Source organism: Notamacropus eugenii, chromosome 1, assembly GCF_028372415.1.
Source record: "Notamacropus eugenii isolate mMacEug1 chromosome 1, mMacEug1.pri_v2, whole genome shotgun sequence".
NCBI lineage: Eukaryota > Metazoa > Chordata > Mammalia > Diprotodontia > Macropodidae > Notamacropus > Notamacropus eugenii.
The window spans coordinates 416,814,632-416,837,145 of NC_092872.1; the positions used below are offsets into that span (position 1 = coordinate 416,814,632).

Sequence of the window (22,514 nt, forward strand, 5' to 3'; positions counted from 1 at the left end):
ACTGTAACTAGGCAATGGTTATGGACCTAATGAGTCCTCTCTGCCACTTAGCATTTCTCACTATCACCCCACACTGATGAATTAGGGTAAAACCATTGTCAGTGAATGGATGTCTGCACCAGCAGGCTGACCACTAAAGAGCCGGCAGGGTAAGAACCCTAAGCAGCCCTCTTCAGTTGACTAAATATAGCATTGGGCAGCATTTCTTCCTCTCTCTGGAAGAAGTCTCTGCACAGTGAACAAAGGCATGGAAAAGGAGAGACCATTGGGAAGGGATTGTAGATGGTCTCTGAGTTACCCAGACAAGATTCCCCCAGGCACCTCCTGACTTCATTCATCCAGCAAACATTAATTTAACACCTACTGAATGCAGAGTCCTAGGCTGGGGTAGGCAGGGATGGAGACAACAAGACAAGCCAAGAAGCTGCTAGAATTGATGGAAAACATGGTTGCTCCATGCCAGGAAAGCTCCTGGGCACTTACCCGGGAAATCATCCTGCTGGATTTTCCGATACTTTGGAGGGCGTCCAATGCTAAGGAGAAACAGAGAAAGGCCAAGGACAAATGGTACAACAGGCTTTGTTGTCGTTGTAATGCTCCAGATCCCCGTGTCCCCCTGGGCCTTTCTCACAGGACCTGCGGCCCTCCCCCAGAGGAGACACCCCTCACCAGCCCCCGGCCCTGGGAGCGGGGGGCCTATTCCTACCGGCCATGGTGTCGGGATTTCTTCCTGGGGGCGAAGCCAATGAGGTTCCTCTTGCGTGCAGAGGCCTCGGTGTCTGACAGCTCAGCTTTTACTCGGCCCTGGTTCCTCTCAGCCAGCGGGCAGCCCGAGAGGCAGTGATGGGCTGTGAACTTTCCAGTGACATGGCCAGAACCATCACAGCCAGGTGTGGGGCACTTCCTGGGAAGGTAAAGGAGACACACCAAAGTGACTGGAGGTCTTGGGAATGGATCCTGCTTCCTGGATGCCCAGTACCTGAGTACCCTGAGTCCTCTGTGTAGAAACAGCTTTGTGGCTCCTTCCTCTGACTGGTCTGTGGAGGTCCCCCTCCTCTGTTTTGGGGAGGCCAGCTGTGCTCATTCCTTCTTTCATCTCTGGTTCCATGCCTGGTTCTCCAGCCTTCCTTCTCCACTATGCCCCCTTTTAACTTCTTTCTCTGTGTTTGTTGTCTTCCCTATCGGAATGTAAGCTCCTTGAGGACAGGGACAGACTTTCTTTTTGCTTTCATTTTCATGCCCAGTGCTTAGCACAGTGCACACAGCGAGCACTTAGTAAATACTTCTTGATTTGACTTCTGATCTGCTGCATCTTCTGGTCCTCCAGATGTTTGTCCCTGCTCATCACTATGCTATGTCCTGCTAGGCCTCATGCCACCATGGCCCTAACTCAAACCTCCCACCAATCATGTAATCCAAATTATCAGGGACCACCTGGACAAACCCAGGGATAGATGGAGGGGGAGAGGGGAAGGTAGGGAGGAGGAATGGGTTAAAGAGGGTGGGCTGAAAAGAGAAAACTCACATAGGCTACATGGAAGTATGCTTACAGCCATTTAGAGTTCGTCATTACCAAGTCTTAGATAGAAGGAACTTTAGAGGGGTACCCAGACCCAATCCCAACAAGAATCTCAACTACAACACACTTAATAGGTGGCCATTTGGTTTCTGCTTCCACTCTTCCAGAGATGAGAGCTCCCCATCCCATGAGGCTGTCCATTCCACCGTTAGCCAGCACTGACTTATCAAGTTTGCCCTTATATTGAATCAAAATCCTCTTCCTGGTGGTTTCTGTCCATCGGTCCCACTTCTACTCTGAGGTAAAACAGAACGTATTTAGCCTGTCTTCTACATGACAGTCCAGATATTGGAAGCCAAGGTCCCATCATGTCTTCCTTAAGTCTTCTTTTCTTCAGGTTAAACATCCCTGGTTCCTTTGATTCATCTCCATATGACATGATTTCCAGCCCTCTTTCCATCCTGGGCACCATCTCTGGGAGCTTCAGTTTGTTAATATCCTTTATAAAATATGGTGCCTAGAACTAAGCGCAATCCTGAAGGTTTGATCTGAGGAGTCCCCGTTCTATGCTGTTTTTCTTTAGTGTTTATTTTCAATAGTACTCTCTGAGTATCTTCTCCATCTCCTTTCAGTTTCAAATCCTCTTCAGAAGCTCACCAAGTCTTCAGAAGTCCACCAGTTCTCCCCAGTACTCAGGAGATGCCCTCTGTCCCTGATAGGGGCCCCAGGGAGAGACTAGCAGCACAGGGTTGGGGGAAAAAGAAGACAGGATCACCTTACTCAGATGCCCACCTAAGCACCTTGTGGGCAAGTTTGGACTTCTCAGGGTACATGTATAGGTGCCTACCATAACTCAGGGAATGTGCCCTATGACACCTCTCCAGCAGAGAATGTTCATCCAAGGCAGGAGGAAGGGGAAAGATTTGCTTGCTCACTCATTCACTCACTCACCCACCCACCTGTGGTGAAAACTGTACTTGGAGGTCTTAACGTGGGGTGGGCTCTTACAGCTGAGTGGGGGGCAGCCCCCTGGGGAGGAAGAACTGGGTTCTCTGGGTCCTAGAGAAGAGAGAACAGGAAAAGAGGGTCAACTGAGTCCAGGTTCCTGGGCTGCCTCCCCCAGTTTAAGGCCTCTATGCAGAGGACGACACATGATTACTTAGTTCCTGAAAGCTCCTGCCCATCCACCCTCACCATCTCTCCCTCTGCCCCCCAAACCCAGGGAGGGTGGGGCAGTAGAAAAGAAAGTGTCAGGACTCAATGAAATGGATGAAAGGGATCTGTACTGGGGGAGAGATGCAAGGAGTATCTCCAGATACTCCAGAGTTTCTGTTGGGTAGGAGTATGTACAGAGTCAGGGGTATGTGCTCAGGGGTCCTTAGGGGAAGGACAGGTACATACTGAGTGGGGGCTGTAGGGGATGGCCAGTCTTGGAGCACCAGCCCACAGGGTGTATATCAGGATGGTCAGAATCAATCCAAAAGTCGTAGGCGTGACTCCAGCCATCAAAGTGGAGCTGAGGAGGCAAGGCAACCAGGCTCCAACTCCCCCAGGCCACTGCCAGGAACTCCTCCCTCCTCCCTGACCCCCCTAGATTGCAGGATGAGCAGAGCAAAGAGAAGTAGAGGGATCTTTGCAGCAGGGCCCCAGAGATCCAGTGAGAAAGCCCACCACCCCCACAGGGCAAGGGAGGGGGATGTAAGTCATTCCTCCCTCTGATGCTTCATCTGAAACTGTCTGACTACCCCACAGGGACTCACCTTGAACAGGATGCAGATTCCCTTTCTGAGCCTTTGACTCAACTCAGCCAATTTAATGTGGAGATAGATCCCCATAAAGTCTTAGAATAAAGGGGCACCCCTGGGAGAAAGACTCTGACAAGAAAAGCTCTGAGGATGAAGGGATCCCAGGCTGCAGCCTTGGCTCTCTTCTCTCTTACACTCACTCCTTTGTTGAGCTCATTCACTTCCATGCCTTGAACTATCACCTTTCTGAAGATGACTTTATCTCTAGCCCTGACCACTCTTCTGAGTCCCATAAAGGGTATCTGCACCTAGATGCCCTACCTGTATATAAAACTCAACCTATTCCAAGCTAGTGTTACCCTTCCTTCCAAACCTTCTCCCTCTGACCTCCCTAGTACTGTCTCTGGCTCCACTAGTAACCTAGCTTCTCATATTTGAAAGCAGTTCTCCCAAGGACCAGACCTATCTCAACCACTGTGTCTCTTTGGCTCCTCCCTTGGAAGTACAAGCTCTCTGATCTCCATCAACCTCAACCCAACCCCCCAGCACTGAACTTCACATCCACTCAATCCTTCTACGGTGCCCTCTGGAATTCCTGCTCTATAATGAACCAACTCCTTCACATGAGACTTTTTCCTCTCATGTTCCTTCCATCTTCTGGCTCTCAGATCCCTGGCCTTACTTTCCAATATTGGTTGGACCTTCTCTCATACTCTCAACTCACTGAACCTGAAGATAGGGTAGGAATATTCCTGGCTCCCTATTGCCCCTACCTGACTCTTCCTTGAATGCCATTATCCCTCAACAACCTCTCCTTGTTTTATTTAAATTTATCCTCCAACTCAGATCCTGGTGGCTATTATTTCTCTCCCTGTCCCAAGACATGTCAATGAGTTCAGTGTCTGGCTTACAGCCTCTCTCTCCACACCAACTCCTCCTAATAACTTCCAACTTACATGTTGAGCTCTCTATAATATCCTAACCTCTCAGTTCCTTAATCAGTCCTACTCCCCATCCCTACTCTTCCCTTCCACCTTAGTTACATACATAGGCCATACTCTTGACCTTGTCATCACCCAAAAGTGTTCCACTCAATGATCAAGGCCTTTGCATCCTTTTATCTGATCAAAACATCTTATCATTCCATCTCTCCCTATGCCTTTCTCTTCCTAAGCCTATCTTTGTCCTCACTATAATATATAAATTTCTCCACCGCTCAGCATTTTGCCAGGTTGTCTTCCCTGCTCTAATTACATTCTTCCTCCTTCTCAACTTTGACCTGATGAACAAGTTCATCTCTATACTGTCCTCTATTCTCAAATCTCTTGGCCCCTTGTCTTAACGTCAACCCTAGATCACTTCCACCATCTGTGCCCTTTCTTTCTATTTAGAAAGGAAAAGAAAGGGGACAAGCATTCATCAAGAGCCTATGACATGCTGGACACTGTGCTAAGCACTTTTAAAATATTATCTTATTTAATCTTCACAACAACCCTGGGATGTAGGTGCTCTTTAGTTTTGTTTGTAGGCAATCAACATTAAATGACTTGCTCAGGTTCACACAGCTAGTAAGTATCTGAGGCTGGATTTACACTCAGGTCTTCCTGACTCCAGGCCCACTGCTCTATGCACTGCACCAAGCTAGCTATCGGACAGAGTGAGAGCAAGTCTCATAACCCTTTGGACTGGGTCTGCTACAAAATTATGTTATCTTATTTCAACTTGGCCCTTGCTGCAGCAAGGCAATCCTTTTTTTTTGTTTCTCCCTAATTGATTCTCTATCCTTCTCTCCACAGTGGTTATTCCAAACCTTCTCATCTCTCCTCAAGCTTTCAACAGCATTTCCTACCTTCTCACCTGAGCTCCTCACCTTATACTTTACCAAAAAAAAAAATTAGGTCACCCATATTGATCTCCCTTTCCCCTTCTTCATCTCATGACTCCTTGAACATAACCCCACACTATTTCCCTCTTTACACTAGTCTCCAATGAACCCATGGTCCTCTCACTGAGGCTAACCCTCTGATCCTACCCCCACCAGCATACTGCCCCTACTATCATTCTTTCTCTCCTTAATTTTAATCTCTATCTACTGATTCTTTATCTTTTGTCTATAAACATGCCCTGTTCTCCCCCATCCTTAAAAAACCCTCACTAGATCCCATCACCTCTGCTATATTTTGACCTATGTCCTCCCTTTCTCAAATTCCTTGAAAAAGCAATCTACAGTCATTGCTCCCATTCCCTCTCCTTCTACTCTCTTCCCAACACTCTATCATGAAGGCTCTGACCTCAACAGTCAACTGAAACTGCTCTCTCCAAAGTAACCAGTGATCAATGGTCAAATCTAATGGCTTCTTCTTAATCCACATTCTTCCAGAACTCTCTGCAGCATTTGACACTTTCAAGTCAGGAAATGAGTGGATTGTACTAGATGATTTAGGAAAGGACCTTAAGGGTCTTTCCAGCAATAAATTCATGACCCTACTTGAAAATCTTCGATGCCTCCCCATTGCCTATTGAATAACGAATAAACACCTGTCATTCAAGGCCCTCCACAATCTAGAGCCAACTCACCCACCCAGATCCTACTATTTTCTTTCATGTAATCTATATTCCAATCACACTATATAAACTCTCTTTCTTTCTGCTCACTGTTCTCATTCTGCCCTCTTTCATCTTTGTGCTTTTCTCATATCATACCCCATATGCCTGGAATGAAGGCTCGCATCACCCATCCCACTTCTAGCTCTAGCCACTGAATTTCCTCCTTTACCTCAAGGTCCAACTCTGATGCCACCTCTTTCATGAAGCCTTCCTTGACCGCCAGGTGAAAATTCTATTTCCCTTCAAATTTCCCAGAGTACTTTACTTGTAACTTGCCTTTTTTCCCCCTTCTTATGCTCCTCAGTTTCAATGATTTTTGTACATGTCCTCCCCCATCAGATTATAAACTCCTTGAAAACTCTGTCCTATCTTTGTGTTTCTAGCACCAGGCACAGTGACGTGCATATAGTAGACATTTAATAAATAGTTTTTGACTTGCCTTGAAGGGCAGGCCAGGACAGAGTCTGGGGAACAAGAGCGAGACTCCCACCCAACCAGCCTATTCTCCTTTCCCAGCCCCTGGTGCCACCTTTATCCTGTGGTCTTCCACATCCTCCACACTGGCCACTCGGATCAGAGCTGGACTTCTTCGGTCCACAGCTTCAAGCTTCATGTTGATGAGGAAGCCGTGAGGTGGTCGCTGCAGGAGGACAGGTCATCAGGCTGAGAGACCAGCTCAGCAGAGTTCCAGTACGCATCTCTGGTGGAGCTGCCAAACCTCTCTGAGTGTCTGACTGGCTCTGTCCACTCTGCTGTTCCCTTGGGTCCCACCCCACCCCTGGTGGTGTTACGGGTGATAGCAGACAAGTGCTCTGAGGCCCTCAGAGGACAGGCCAGACCCCATGGAGGTAAGGTCTCCTTTAGGTCTCCATAGGCAGCTGTGTGTGCAGTTGTATGCCCTGTAGTCTGAGGAGCGAGAATGTTAGGGTGGCTATGGAGTAAATCTAACACCTGGGTCACTGAATCAGAGCTGGAAAGTCACTCAGGGGGCATTTGGTCTAACCTCCTACCCAGGAAAGGAATCTCTGCAATGAAGTTCTTGGCAGATAGTCCTTCAGCCTCTGCCTCAACACCTCCCCTGATAGGGAGCAGTACATTCCTTTTGGGGACAATTCTAATTATGAAGTTATTCTTTAAAATAAGGCACAATCTGCCTCCCTCTATTGCTACCCATTGATCTCTGTTCCACAGCGGGGAGCCAAGCAGAACTAGAATGATCTCTTCTACATGGGAGTCTGTGTTTTGCAAATATCAGAGGCAACCTGAGAGCCTAGTTGAGTCATTCTGATTTCTGAGGTCATGGAAACATCATGCTTATTTTGTATTTCTTTTATTTTTCTCTTGGTGGGGGATGGGTCATAGTTAGGTAGTCTTCAATTAAATATGAACATGGGTGGAACACTGCCTTCCCTTAAGGAATGAGAAAGTCTCCTGATTCCCTCAGAATAAGCCTGGGCTTACAGAATGGACCATTGGATTTGGGCCTGAATATCTCGGTGAGCATGCCATGTTAAGGGGTAGGGGGAGGTTATGAAATAAGAAACTCCATTCTCATTTAATCATAAAACTTAGATTTTATAGATGGTTCAGAGAGGTTATGACTTGCTCAAGGGTTCATGATAATAACATACTATTTATAAATCAACTTTAAAAATAAGTTTAACAATTAATTAATTTAAGGATTGGGGACAACAGGGCATATTAATTAATAACATTAACTCATTTAAATCTCACAACAACCCTAGGAGGTAAGGACCACAAGCATTATTGCCCTATTTTATATATGATGAAATTGAATAAAGTACAGAGGGATTAATGACTAGTTCATGATTATTCAACTAATAAGGCTCAGAAGTGAGATTCAAATTCGGGTTTCTCCTGGCTGCAAATCCAGCATGCCTTCCTAGGATTTAAACTCAGACTTCCTGACTCTAAAACCAGGATTTTTCCCACTTTTCTACCTTGCTTCTCATTAGGGTGACTGAGAATGTGGAGACTCCAACAGGGGAAGGAATCATTTGGGTCAAGCAAGGCATAGTGAACTGTCCCTCAACAGAAGAATTTAGCTATCCAGTTTGGGATTGGGTAGTTTTATCTGCAGTTCTAGACACCTTACTCTGGTATATTAATTCTGAATTTGAACTTTCTCTTTGCAGATGGAACCTAGAACCAGGGGGGTGGGGCACCTGCAGCCTCGAGGCCACATGTGGCCCTTTAGGTCAAGGCTGCACTTGAGGACCTAGAGGACTACATGTGACCTTGAGGCTGCAAGTTCCCCACCCCTGAGATTATGCACTCTTGTGGCTTGGAGTGAATAGCGGTTGAGGGGAGGGATCAGTAGAAGGGAAAGAAGTAAGGTGCTGAACCTGGCCACTAAGATATTATGGTAGTAGCAATAACATCAGAAGAGGTAGAGGGAGCAAACGCAGCTGAGCTTCCTTCAAAGTTTAGCTCATGTGCCACCTTCTACAGGAAGAACTCCCCAGTCCTCCTAGTGATTAGTGCTGCTTCCCTCCTACTATCCTATATCCAAAATATATCAAGTGCCTTATATTTATTTATCACTTTATAGATTGTATCTTCCAGCACAATGTAAGTTCCTTGAGGACAGGGACTGTTGGTTGTTACTGTCTTTGTAGACCCTAGAACAATACCGTGAACATATTAAGGCCTTAATAAGTTCTTGTTGAATTGAATTGGATCTGATTCCAGGGAGCCAGGTCAGAAATGACCCAGAGTAGGTGACCCTTGGTTGGGACTAATAACCTCATCCAGTCATTTCAACAAGCATTTATTAAGCACCTACTATGCACTGGTCCATTAGACTAGCTCCTTGAGAGCAAGGAGAGTTTTTTGCCTTTCTTTGAGGCATATAATAGATGCTTAATGTATGTTGACTGACTGCTACATTCTGGGTATTCAAAGACAAAAATGAAATTTTTTTCTTCTCTCAAAGCCCTTGCTTCTTATTGGGAAAACAACAGGCACTCAGAAAAGTAAATAAAAAATAAACCCAAGATGGTGGCATGGAAGCAGGGACCTGCTAGAGCTCTCCCTCTAAAACCCTCCAAAAAACCTGTAAAAAATGACTCTAAACAGATTCTTGAGCAGTAGAAATCACAAAAGGACAGAATGAAGCAAATTTCCAGCCTAAGATAATCTGGAAGATTGACAGGAAGGGTCTATCACATCAGGCTGGGAGCAAAGTGCAGTTCAGCATGAGCTTAGAAGGAGCTGGAGCAAGCCTTAGGGGACTGAAATGCTGGTGGCCACTGTAGTTTCCAGAATTCTCAACACACAAACGCCAAAGATAGCTTCAAAGGTCAGTGGGAAGGGTTTCTCACTTGGCTGAGAGGGGAGCATAACTTGCCCCAGGCCCAGCTCCAGCCCCAGATCCAGGACAGCAGTAGCCACTGCTGAAACAGAGGCTACTTCTAGAGCCCTACACTTAACAAAGAGCTCAAAAGTGAAGTACTTGGCTGGGAAAATTAGCCATTGAAGGAAAAAGAAACAGACTATAGATTCTTATTTTCTTGAGAAAGAGGTCTTTTCTTACATCATTGGTGATGAGGAAAATCAAAACATACAATCAGAAGAAGACAACAAAAACCAAAGCTCCTGCATCCAAAGCCTCCAAGAAAAATGTGAATTGGTATCAGGCCATGGAAGAACTCAAAAATCAAGTAAGAGAAGTAGAGGAAAAATTGTGAACAGAAATGAGAGTAACACAAGAAAATAATGAAAAATGAGTCAACAGCTAGCTAAAGGAAACCCAAAAAATGCTTAAGAAAACAACAGCTTTCAAATTAGACTAACTCAAATGGCAAAAGAGGTCCAAAAAGCCAATAAGGAGAAGATTGTCTTAAAAAGATGAATTGGCCAAATGGAAAAAGAGGTCCAAAAGCTCACTGAAGAAAATGATTCCTTAAAAATTAGAATGGAGCAAATGGAAGCTAATGACTTTATGAGAAACCAAGAAATTATAAAACAAAACCAAAGGAATGAAAAAAATAGAATACAATGTGAAATATTTCATCGGAAAAATAACTGACCTGGAAACTAGATCCACGAGAGATAATTTAAAAATTATTGAACTACCTAAAAGCCATGATCAAAAAAAGAACCTAGACATCATCTTTCAAGAAATTATCAAGAAAAACTGTCCAGATATTCTAGAACCAGAGGATAAAACAGAAATGGAAAGAATTCACTGATCACCTCCTGAAAGAGATCCTCAAAGGAAAACTCCTAGGAATATTGTAGCCAAATTCCAGAGTTCCCAGGTCAAGGAGAAAATATTACAAGCAGCCAGAAAAAACAATTCAAGTAATGTGGATGCACGATCAGGATAACATAAGATTTAGCAGCTTCTACACTAAGGGATCAGAGGGATTGGAATATGATATTCCAGAAATCAAAGGAGATAGAATTAAAACCAAGAATCCCTTACCCAGCAAAATTGAGTATAATAATTCAAGGGAAAAAAATGGAAATCCAACGAAACAGAGGACTTCCAAGCATTCTTGTTGAAAAGACCAGAACTGAATAGAAAAATTGACTTTCAAATACAAGAATCAAGAGAAGCATGAAACAGTAAACAGAAAAGAGAAACTATAAGGGACTTATTAAAGTTGAACTGATTGTAGTTCTACCTAGAAAGATGATATTTGTAATTCATGAAACCTTTGTCAGTATTAGGATAGTTGGAGGGAATATATGTATGTGTGTATAGTGTACATGTATGGAGAGAGAGGATAGGGGCACAGGGTGAGCTGAATGTGATGATATCTAAAAAATAAAATTAAGTGTTGAGAGGAAGGTACTAGGAGAAAGAGAAAGGGAAAGGCAGAATGTAGTAAATCATCTCACAGAAAAGAAGGAAGAAAGAGTTTTTACAATAGAGGGGAAGAAGGGGAAGATGAGAGGGAATAAGTGAGCCTTCCTTTCATTGGATTTAGCTTCAGGAGGGAACAACATACACACTCAATTGGATATAGAAGTCTATGTTAACCCACAGGAAAGCAGGGGGGAAGGGAATAAGAGAGGGGGGATAATAGAAGGGACAGAATATTGGGGGAAGGGGTAATCAGAAGTAAACACTTTGGTAGAGGGACAGGTCAAAGGAGAGAATAGAATAAATGGAGGGCAGGACAGGATAGAGGGAAATATAGTTAGTCTTTCACAACCTGACTGTTATGGAAGTGTTTTGCTTGACTACACATGTATAACCTATATTGAATTGCTTGCCTTCTCAATGAGGGTGGATGTGGAGGGGGTAATGTGGAACTCAAAGCTTTAAAAATGAGTGTTAAAAATTGTTTTTACATGCAACTAGGAAATAAGATATGTAAGCAACACAGTATAGTCCCATAGGAAAACAGAAGGGAAGGGGATAAGGGGTGTGTGTGACAAAAGGGAGGGCAGATTGAAGGAAAGGGTAATCAGAATACAGGCTGTCCTGGGGTTGGGGGAGGGAGGAAATGGGGAGAAAATTTGAAATTCAAAATTTTGTGGAAATGTTGAAAACTGAAAACAAATTAAAAAAATAAACTAAACATTCCCCCCAAAGTATATATATATGAAGTATATATTTATATAAAATATATCAAAGAAATCCAGAGTGGTTAAAGGTGAAAGCCCTGGGGTCAAAGGTAAGGTCATGGAGAACTACTACAAAAGAGCTGGAAATGTCCTTAAAGGCCATTTGGTCCAACCTTCTCATTTTATAGGTGAGGAAAGTGAGGCCCAGAGAAGTTAATTAACTTGTTCAAGGTAACAAGATTTTAACCCAGGTTTTCCAACTCCAAATCCAGTGCTCTTTCTTTTATACCACATCGGTATCATGAAAATAGAATGCAAGTCAGTGAAGTCTAATTCCCTCTCTGTAGCCCTCCCATAGTCCTTCAGATCACTGAAAGTCACCACCTCATTGCCATGACTGCTCCTCCCATGGCACTTACCACTTTGAAGGCCCAGGAAGGGACAGCAGAGGCTCCGGTCTCTTCCAGATACTTTTCCCAGCAAAAACTGTCAGGATCTGGATAATCTAGAGGGGAAAATGGAGAGCAAGCTATGAGGAGATGGGTGCTGCTTCTGTTACAGAAGTCCCCAGTTCTCAGGTATGAATGAATGAATGAATGAATGAATGAGCGAATCAATCAATCAATCAGTGGATCAGGGGTTATACTGAATAGCTCCTGCATAACTATATCCTGGGCCTTGGTTCCTAGGGCACCCAAAAGGGAAAGGGCTGAAAAATCCCTAGCCAAAGGGAAACACAAGCCCCCAACTTTCATCTCCTGGCTCCAAGGCTCTGGACCCTTCAGAATCCTGGTCACTGAGGCAGGTAGGCAGTACTAGGTGGGAGGAGACTGGGAATGATTTGTTTTATCTACCCAAAAAGCCTGCATCTGAATCTTTCTCTATTTCCCCTTTGAGATTTGCTGCTCTGACTCTACCATCCTACTTGTCTCTCTTTCCTGATTTTTCCCTAGAGAACTGAAAAGGAATAATTTCTAGGAAAGCCTGAATTACTTGATCTCAACCTGCTTTGATCACTGGTAGTGTTAGGCACATGTCCTTTTGTCTGGAATGCTAGGGACCTTCCCTAAAGTCTCTTGGAAGGGTCTGAAGTGCTCCCAGTTCCTCAATTTAGACACTTCTCCCCCAACACAAGGTAACAAGCTGGGTGGTACCCATAGACTGAGAAAGGGCATCCCTCCCACCAGAGTCTCCCATTATTGAAATGTACTTGTTGAGGGAGGGGGACAGGAGAGAACGATGGAGCATGGGGTAAGGGAATCAGCCAGGTCACCTTGTGGAGGGGTGAGGGGTTTTCCTTGCTTCTGGCACCAGCCAACAGGGTGGATGTAAGGACTGCTGGGATCACACCTGAAACACAAGGAGACCTCAACGTTCAGTGTGCAGTTCTCACACGCTGGGCCTGCTTATGATTGGCAGGGATTCAGGGAACAAATAGCTTTGGCTTATTATTTTTTAAAAGTCTCTTTAATTTTGAAAATGTTAATAGGGTTTTTTAAAAGCAGATGGAAAAATTTAAATAGCATAATCTTGACTCAGTAAAAATTATATTTGAAATAATTGATGTCTTAACCTCATGATGCTTTTGAGATTAATTATGTGATTAATTAGAAAGTGTTCCCTCAACTTTAAAATAATATAAGGTGACATTTGATGTGTTTTCCCCTCAAGTTAAAAACAACAACTAGATGATGCTCTCTATTTAAAACGTCAGCTGGTGGAGGATGAGGAAGTTTGGTTTTTTGATGTGGCCTGATTGGGAACCTAATCAGTGAATCTCTCCACCCTCTCATCCTAGGTTACAAAGTAGAACAGCCCTCTCTTAGCGCCCACATTTTTCTTCTTTCTATCTTTTATCCTCTTGGTTTTAGTGGAATTTTATCCCTCCCCCTTGAGATCCTCTCCACTCTTGAGGGGCCAGGTCTGTTAGAAAAAAGGTATCAGTCACCTTTGGAGAAAAAGGAGAGAGGAAAAAAGAAAGAACTGGGTAAAGGAGAGGAGAGAAAGAGGTGGGGGTGAAGGGGTAGAAAGAAAGAGGCCTGGTCTTAGAATGTCTAGTCACCTCCTGGAGCCCCTGAAATGAGGGGCAGAAAAAGGGATAGAAATGAGGTCCAATTCTATTTGATCCTGGGAAGGTCTCCTTGCCCACAGTGGTCCCAAAGATCTGATAACTTTGGTAAGAAGTGCAGGGGCTGGAGGTCATAAAGGTGGTGCAGACACTCTGGTTAAAGGATCATAGTGTGAGATTTGAAAGGGACTTTACATACTTGGATCATAAATGTAGAGCTGGAAGCGGCCTTAGGGGTCATCTAGTCCCACTCACTCATTTTACAAGTAAAGAGAACTGAGAACCAAAAACGACTTGCCCAAAGTCCACAGGAAGAGTGTGGTAGAGATGGACAGGATTTGAATCTAAACCCTTCAACTCTAGAGTTAGCACTCCCTCTACTTTACCAAGGGAAATATTGAAGATTGGCATGGAAGTCTCAGGCTAAGACAGCACCTGTTTCTTTTGTTCTGTTCCTCCACTCCCCCAGTTCTTGATTCCAACATCACCTCCCTAGGCCCTGAATACCAGGGCTGCTCCCATTACCAGTAATCGTAAGTGTCGTCCCAGTTGTCAAAGTGCACCAAGAAACGCCCGTTCACCACGTCAGTGACACTGGCCACACAGATGAGGGAGGGGTTCATGCGGTCCACAGCCTCCAACTTCATGCCCACCTGGAAGCCTGTGGGCACTGAGCTCTGTAGGGGAACATGAGACCCTCTGTCAGAGACCAAACTAAGACTTCTGTCCTTGCCCATAACCACTGTCCCACTCTTGAGTCCAATGACAAGAGAAGAGACAGTAACCTCAAGGTCACTCTTGGGGAGAAAGAGAAAGTTGGGGAAATAGGGATAAGTTTGGTGCTAAGAATTCAATCTAGTTTAATTTTTGAAAATGATTAAGAACCTACTGTGTCCCTGGCACTATACTAGGCACTGAGAATACAAAACCAAAAACAGTTCCTACCCTCAAAGAGTTTATATTCTACTAAGTTTCTCAACCCATTTTCAATCTTGTAAAGCTCCTTCAGAGGGAGCTGGCCTGAGGGATTGAGATAGATGACTGGCCAGTACAGAGTATCAGGGGAAATGGAAGAAGGACACAGGGAGAATGACCTAGAGAATGAACTAGGAATTTATGATTATCTTCCCTACCCAGAATAGAGCTGTGTACACCGCCCCCCCACTTCTCTGAGACCAACAAGTGTGCTCCCTAGATCTGGACCAGGGAATGGTGTATCCTTTTTGCTTATGTAGGGAGGAGAAATCACTCACCTCCCTGATCCAAGGGAAGGGCAGGATTCTTGGCTCATGAGTCTAGAGCTGAAAGCTACCTCAAAGGCCATCGAGCCCAACCCCTACATTTTATAGATGAGAAAATGGAAGCCCAGGTAGGGTAAATGACTGCTGAAAGTCACTCAGGCTTGGGGATGAAGTGTCCGTCTCCCTGGTCTGAAGGATAAAGAAAAGGGAGACCCTCCCCTGGCATGGCAGTGGGGGATGGGGACTTAGTCACTTACATTGCTGTGGCTGAAAAACAGGTGCTTGGGGGCAGCCTGGGCCTTGGTGCTTCGAAGGTAGTTACTCCAGCTGAATTCCTCCTCCTTGTAACCTAGTCCCCTCAAGGGGAACAAACAGAGCAGGGTATGGAAGCTGGGGCATGGCTTGGTCCTTGGGGGACAGGGAGCATGAAAGGGACAGACCCCAGCAGTCAAGTAGGGCACCTACCTCCAGCCCCAGCAGAAGTTCAGGAGCTTCTCTCCTGCCGAGGAACACTGAGCCCTCCCCCTTCCTCTAGAACTTGGGGGTCATGCAGGGAGTGGGTGGGGAGAGAAGTGGTGGGCTAAGGACAGGGAAGACACATCCACCGGCCCATCCTGGTCTGGGTTTGGCCTTGGCCAAGCCTTACCTTTAGGGGGCTGGAGCCTGTGTCCAGTTTTCTCAAACCATCCAGCAGGGTGAATGTTAGGGGAATCTGCATTGAGCCAGAAGTCGTGGCACTCAGAGTAGCCATCAAAGTGCAGGCGCATTCGGTACCCACAAACCTAGCAGGAGGGGAGACATGAGAACACAAGGGAAAGAAAGTCTAGTATTAGTCCAGGGGCTGAGCCTGGGACCAACAGCCTAACCTAGACTTCTCTCCTGTCCCTCTCTTTCCCAATTCTTACAGCTCTTCATCTTCAGGTTCTTCTTTCCTCTCATTCATTCATTCACTTAATGAGCATTTAATAAGCACCTGCTATGTGCCAGGCACTCTGCTAGGTACTGGGGATGCAAAGACACAGGTATAGAGTTCAGATTGTGCCTGAGATGTGGGGAGATGGGAACTTTGCTCTGGTCCTTGATTTCCAATCTTACTCTATATTCTCTCCTCTGGAGGAATCTCCTCCCGTGGTTATCTTCACAGGGCTGATTCTCTCTCACCTTAAACCTCTATCCTTCACCGCTCTCCCCTAAGTTCCAGGTCAGCCCCAGAAGCTTCCATGGGCCAAGGATATCTCCTTTGGCATCTCAAGCTCAACATGTCCCAAAATGAGGATGGCACATGCATCTTGCTAAAAACTCGGTCTTTTTCCTGACTTCTCTCCGCCCCACACCACTATTCTCCTGAACATCATGAAACCTCAAAGCCATCACTGACTGTAATGAAAGGGGCACTGATGCTGCTGTCACTGGGCCTGGGTTCAAATCTTTCCTTAGATGCTTATTGTCTCTATAACCTCGGGTAAGCCACTAAAACCCCCTAGGCCTCAGTTTCCTCATCTGGATACTTATCTGCTCGGTCATTGCCCTTCATTTAATTTAATTATTTTTGACAGTCAAAAACCATGTGCTCACTAGGTGACAGGCTCTGAGCTAGACGCAGAGAGCACAGTCTCTGGCCTAAGAGACCTCACGTTCTCAGCATGAAGGCTACTTTTTACAAAAGGCCTTTCCCAGGCTTCTCTCCATGCCTTCTCTGTTATCTCCCATTTACACTGCACATCTCCTGGACGAAGTGGTTTACATTTTATCTCCCCTATTAGACAGTGAGCTCCTTGAGGGCAGGGACAATCTTTTGCCTTCCTTTGTACCCCCAGCATTAAGCACAGTACTTGGCACACAGGAGACATCCAGTAAATGCCTGCTGATTGATATTCTATGGGAGGGAGACAAGATGAGAGCACACTTATAAGAAGGGGTGTCCCAGTAAGACCTAAATAAAGGCTGGGGGTCTGGAGAGATAAAAGGCAGACAGTGAAAGGCCTCTTCACTTAGGACTCAGATAATCCTGCCAAAGTCCCTTCCCTCTGTAAGGCACTCTCCACTGGTTCTGCTCTCACTTCTTCAATTGTGTCCAAGCCCTGCCCAGTCTGGTGATGATAATGGCATTCAAGGCCCTCTATGATCCAGTCCCAACCTATCCTTCCCACTTGAGGCAGCCCTACACGAACCCTGAACTTTGAACAATCCAATTTATGCAACTATTCTCCCAAACATACCCTTTGCATTCCAGCCATAGTATTTTTGCCCCTAAAGACTATTTTCCCTTTATTTTTGTATTTTTCCAAACCTTATCCTCAGTGACATCTTTCCAGATAAACTGGAGACCCAAAGGACATCACTCTTTTGTAAACTTGCAGCACTCACACAAACTATATGGCCTATGAAGCTTCACTGTTTGGTGCCAGGCTCTGCTGAGGATCCAAAGCCTCCTCTCAAGCCTCCCTCCCCACTGGTGGCACACTGTACAGCACTCACCTCCACCACTGTCAGGATGAAATACATGGATGGGTGCTGAGGGTCAATTCCTTCCAGCTTCATGCCCAGTTTAAAGCCATTCTTGTTCTGAGGGAAAGCCTGGCACTGTAAGATAAAAAGGAGGGGCAGGCACAGCCCTGATCCAGTGTAAGGGTCTTGGAGACGTAGAAGTGTGTGTATGGGGGTCAAAGAGACCCAACCCCATGGCCTAGCCAAGTATTGTTGGGGGAGGGAGAGGAAAAGCCTACAGGGTATGATACTTCTGGGAAAAATCAGGAGAGAGAGAGACAGAGAGAAGGGAGAGAAAGAGGGAGAGAGAGAGGGAGAGGGAGAGAGGGAAGGAGGGAGGGAGGGAGGGAGAGAGAGAGAGAGAGAGAGAGAGAAAGAGAGAGAGTTGGCTACTTAGGAATAAGGCTGAGGTCACTGAACTTTGGCAGGGTGAGACTAGACTGCAGCGGGCCTTCCCTGCAGGGTTCTGAGTTCTGGGGTAGGAAGTCAGGTAGGATCTTCCATATGGAAATTCCAGAACTCACATCATGGAAGAGATCCAGTGGTGCAGCGATGGCCTTCTGCTCCTCCAGGTATGCAGCCCATGACCATCCATCCTTCTTCTCCTCACCAGGTCCTGCATGGACAGAATGCTTGCTTACTGAAGCCCGGCACCTGACTCACTGCTCTGCTCAGAATTCCCTCTGAATGCTTCATTATTCTCTATAACAGGGGTCCTGGCTGGATCACAGGTTTGGCCAATAGGAAATGAGAGGGTATGCCAACCTGGTTCCTGTCTGCCAGGACAGAGAATGTAATAAGGGCCGATTTGAAGTCCAAGGGACCTGGCACTGATATTTAAATGATCAGTTAATTACCTGAGGCCTTACTTATATGCAAAATGTAGGAATTAGACTAGACTAAACTAGACTAGACTAGACTCCTAACTTCCCTTCCAGCTTTCTGCTTATGATGCTATGTTTTCCAGGACCTTTCAGAACTAAGACCCTGAGGTACTGAATCCAAAGGGGTCGAACAGGGTCAGTAGGTATAGTTAGACAACTTCTGGAATAGGTAAAGAAGGAAGAAAGGGAATTAAAGTTAGGGTTAAGGAGAACAGAATAGGAAAGGAAAGAAAAGGGGAGAAAGGTCAGTCACCAAGCATTTATATCAAGCATTTATAATTCGCTAGGCCCTGCACTAAGTACTGGGAGTGAGGAGAAAAGGCAAAAAACAGGTCCTCCTCTCAGCGTTCACAAGGAGACAATACGCAAACAATGAGGCAAAAACAAGATACACAAAAGATAAATTGGAGATAATCAACACTAGAGAACACTAGAAGATGGTGAAGAGAGAAGGTCACCAGCCCCAGAAGGAAAAGTACTAGATTGTGTGACTCTAGGCAAATGACTTTCTCTCTCTGGGTCTCAGTTTCCCTAGCAATGAAATGATGGACAAGATTGTTTCAAAGGCCTTTTCATACCAAATATTCTATAGTTCTAAATCTGTGTTTGAATTATGGCCCTGTTTTATCCTTCTGTCTCTTTTTTATACAAGCAGCTTTGTGCTCACTGGGTGACCCCATGGAAACTCCCTGCAAGGTTCTGTCTTCAAGGTTCTAGCACTATACAACGTAAGGAATGAATCTGAATCTCATTTCCACTGAGCTTAGACAAGGTGGGATCTTGAATGAACTGTCTGAGTCACTCCCACTTTTAGGACCCAGGTCATAGTCAAGACCCTGAATGAAGAACTGTCTGGCGCTGACAACGTAGAATCCCAAGATCCCACTCACACCATCCTCTTTGGGCATAGCCTCAAAACCGCACCAGCTCATTTTCCTTAATAAAAACTAAATTGTCTCCTATGAAAAAATGGGATTCTCCAGAATTCCATTACAACAAATACTACTGCAAGGAAGACAACCATTTTGGCTCAAAGACCCACGTCTCTGCTATATGATAAGCTCAGTAATGGACTTTCTCTAGGTCAGTGCTTCTCAAACTTTTTGGTCTTAGCACTCTTTTATATTTCTAAAAACTATTGAGGAGACCAAAGAACTTTTGTTTATGTGGGTTACATTTATCTATATTTACCACGTTAGAAATTAAAACTGATAATATTAATCATTAAAAATAATAAACCCATGAACTGTGAACATAATTAATATTTTTAAAATAAGAAATACCTTTTTGTTCAAAATAAAAAGAATTTAGTGAAATGGGTGGCATCGTTTTAGACAATTTTGTAAATCTTCTTAATATCTGGTTACTAGAAGGCAGCTGGATTCTCCTATTTGCTTCTGCATTTAGTCAATTTCTTATGACAAGCTGTTCTGGCTAAAGTAAATGAAGAAAATCTGGACTTATGTAGCTATGTAGTTGGAAAAGAGAGGAGTATTTTAATGGGCAAATATCTTAGTATTATTTTAAAAATAGTTCTGACCTTGCAGAAAAGGTATCCACACCCTCAGTGTTTGCAGACCACACTTTGAGAAACTGCTGCTGCCCTAGTTCATTGCAGATGCTGAGATGCAGAGAGCTCTTCACTGTTCTTTTGTCCTGCCATCAAGTGAAGGGCACTCTTCAATTCCCTCTAACCATACTGGACTCCTAAGCAAAACCTATCTAAACTCCCAAGCTCACTCATCAAAACCAAGAAGAAACAAACACCCTGCTAGGGGAAGAATGAAGGTTGAAAAGTGTGTGTGTGTGTGTGTGTGTGTGTGTGTGTGTGTGTGTGTGTGTGTGTGTGTGTATCCAGGTACTAACTGATGCTTTCCCTTATTGGATTCTGAGCACTGGAAAACTGAGGTCACTTTTTCATCTTCTGTGCCTGCAGATGGACAAAACATTCATTTAATGAAATTCCATCGAAAACTATTCAGTGGTAAATACCTTCAGAGGTGGCCAATGTGGGAATATATGTTACAAAGGTTTTTCCTATTCTTTTCAATGGAGTGGGGAGGGAGTGAGGAGAGTGAGGCAGACTAGGGCGAAAAAAAGAAAAAGAACTGGGAGTTTTAGTGAACTGCAAACTGTTCCAAATTAATGGAACAATCTAACATGGCAGTCTAAAACACCAGTGGTGTTCCAGGCAACATTAATACAACAATATCATATCAAGAAAATAAAAAAGAAAAATAAGTGCTTACTGTCACCAAAATCCATCTATTTAACATCAGCATTATCTCACTGTTGCTATCACAGAACACCATAGAACACCACGATCTCATAAGAATCAAATTGACAAATCATCCAAAAGGCAATGGAAATAAACATGGTTGGGTGAAAAAGTTGGTTTATAATCAGCAATAACTTGTGCATAAAAGTGGAGTGAAAGACATCAAGGCCATGTGTATGGCTGGAAAAGGAAGTGGGCCAGGCATGTACTGAGAGCAAGGGATATCAGAGATGTGGTCCAAGTGGTACACTGAGGACCACCAAAATGTTAAAGGAATTAGAGGAATGGATTCAGTACGAGTGGATCTTCCATACATGATATCTGGAAGAAATAGATAAGTATAGCATAGAAAAAGAGAATAGGAAGTAGCTACAATACGTAGTAATAGAGATAATTTTTTTTAAATTTCACTGTAAGAAAACTACTTAAGAAATTCCATGGAATTCACAGAGGGTCAAGATGGAATGATTCTTGAATATTCTAGTCTAAGCTTTTCATTTTACAAATGAGTCAGAGGATTAGCATTTATATAGCACTTCAAGGTTTGCAAAGCACTTAACAAATATTATCTCATTTTGTCCTCACAACAACCCAGGAGGAAGGTTATTATCTCCATATTACAGATGAGGAAACTGAGGCAAACAGAGGTTAAGTAACTTGCCCATGTTTATACATTTATTAAGTATCTGAGGAAAGATCTGAACTCAATTCTTGACTCCAGGTCCAGTGTTCTATCCATTTTGCTGCCTAGATGCCTGTGATTATGACACATACTGTCCATGCCCTGATAGAGAATTGAAGGACTCGGAGTATAAAATGAGACAATTTTTTGTTGGATGTGGCCAATGTAGAAATTTGTTTTGCTTGACTACACATATTTGTAATAGAGGTTTAAGGAGAGAAGGTGGATTTTTACTGATTGAAAAAAGTAATTTTAAAAACCTCACAAATGAAGAAGCCAATGTCCAGAGAGAAGAGACCCAATGGGGACTTAGTTCTATAGTCTTTCTATATACCACTAACTGATTGGATGACCTTGATCAAGTTCATATGATTCTCAAGAAAGCAGTTTTTCTGCTACACCTTACTGAAATTATGAAGTTAAGAAACTCTGTCCCCGTGAACATATTAACAAACCTTTATGATCTAGTAGAGGGCGTAATAGGAATTACTGATTTTTAATTTCCCTTTATTCCTCTTGCAACTTTTGTTTAACTGAAAACCTATCTCTATTAATATTAACCTCAGTTGACCAAAACTTGTACAATGGGATGTCAAAATTTACTTTAAAAATTTTTTAAAAAATTTTTAAAATACTTAAAAAAAATTCGCTTTAGCCTTAAACATTCCTTAGATAAGAAGTCAAAGGAAGAACCTCAGCAGTTCCTGATTTCTTGGTAACATGTAAATCTTCCTTCTCAATTAGACTATTTGTGAACCCTCTAAATATAGTTTAATCTGTAACCTGACTTAGTTTATCTATAGAGTTTGTTTGATGAAGTTTGTTTCCTTACAGGATGTATGAGATTACAGACTTTGCTTAAGTCTGTTCACCTTTTCTGACATTGAGAGAAGTCTTCTCTTTAACTTTTATGGCTTAAGAGGAATGTACAAGATTAAAATATGTAAAAAAATTATTTCTCTGTCACAGATGTAATTTTGCCCATAACAGGGCTTGTAAGAATGTTAATGATTGTTTGGGTTTTCTCTGAAGCCTGACTATGGTTGACTATAATCACAAAACCTAGTTTTTTACCTTCATAATTTCTGCGCTGTGGTAAATTTATTTGGTAGCAGTTATTTGAATTAAATGAACTGAGTTAAATGAACTCAGAGAGGAAATATTTTTCTCACAACAAAGGTCAACAAGGGGTTCCCAAAGTTTATAGCAGCATTAGGAATATTTGGTAAATATCACTATTATCATATTGAAACATTCCAAAAGGCCTTTGTTTTGTTTGTAACAACCTCTGTCTGTAAATCAGGATTTTCAGTTCTGTTCTCAATCTCTCTGTTTTGTTTCCAGTATTTATAATAAAATATATTTTATTTATTTATGCACATACTCAATAAACTCAAGAATTTCTTCTTTTTCATATAGAATAGGAGGTAATATGGGAAGGTTTACTAAAAGTTAACGGGTA

The 22,514-nt window shown here is 43.6% G+C and overlaps 1 protein-coding gene across 2 annotated transcripts in view; it reads right to left on the reverse strand.

The window, feature by feature from the left end:
* Positions 1-22,514, reverse strand: part of L3MBTL1 (L3MBTL histone methyl-lysine binding protein 1) — a 70,807-nt gene that overhangs the window by 16,434 nt on the left and 31,859 nt on the right. For both annotated transcript variants that reach the window (XM_072631265.1, XM_072631266.1), the window contains 12 exons: positions 17,733-17,824; positions 17,200-17,304; positions 15,368-15,503; positions 14,979-15,070; positions 14,006-14,157; positions 12,686-12,762; positions 11,832-11,917; positions 6,401-6,511; positions 2,921-3,035; positions 2,479-2,578; positions 707-904; positions 484-533 (listed from right to left, as the gene is read on the reverse strand). In XM_072631265.1, the coding sequence (XP_072487366.1) occupies positions 484-533; positions 707-904; positions 2,479-2,578; positions 2,921-3,035; positions 6,401-6,511; positions 11,832-11,917; positions 12,686-12,762; positions 14,006-14,157; positions 14,979-15,070; positions 15,368-15,503; positions 17,200-17,304; positions 17,733-17,824 (1,314 nt within the window). The remainder of the gene's footprint in view (positions 1-483; positions 534-706; positions 905-2,478; positions 2,579-2,920; positions 3,036-6,400; positions 6,512-11,831; positions 11,918-12,685; positions 12,763-14,005; positions 14,158-14,978; positions 15,071-15,367; positions 15,504-17,199; positions 17,305-17,732; positions 17,825-22,514) is intronic.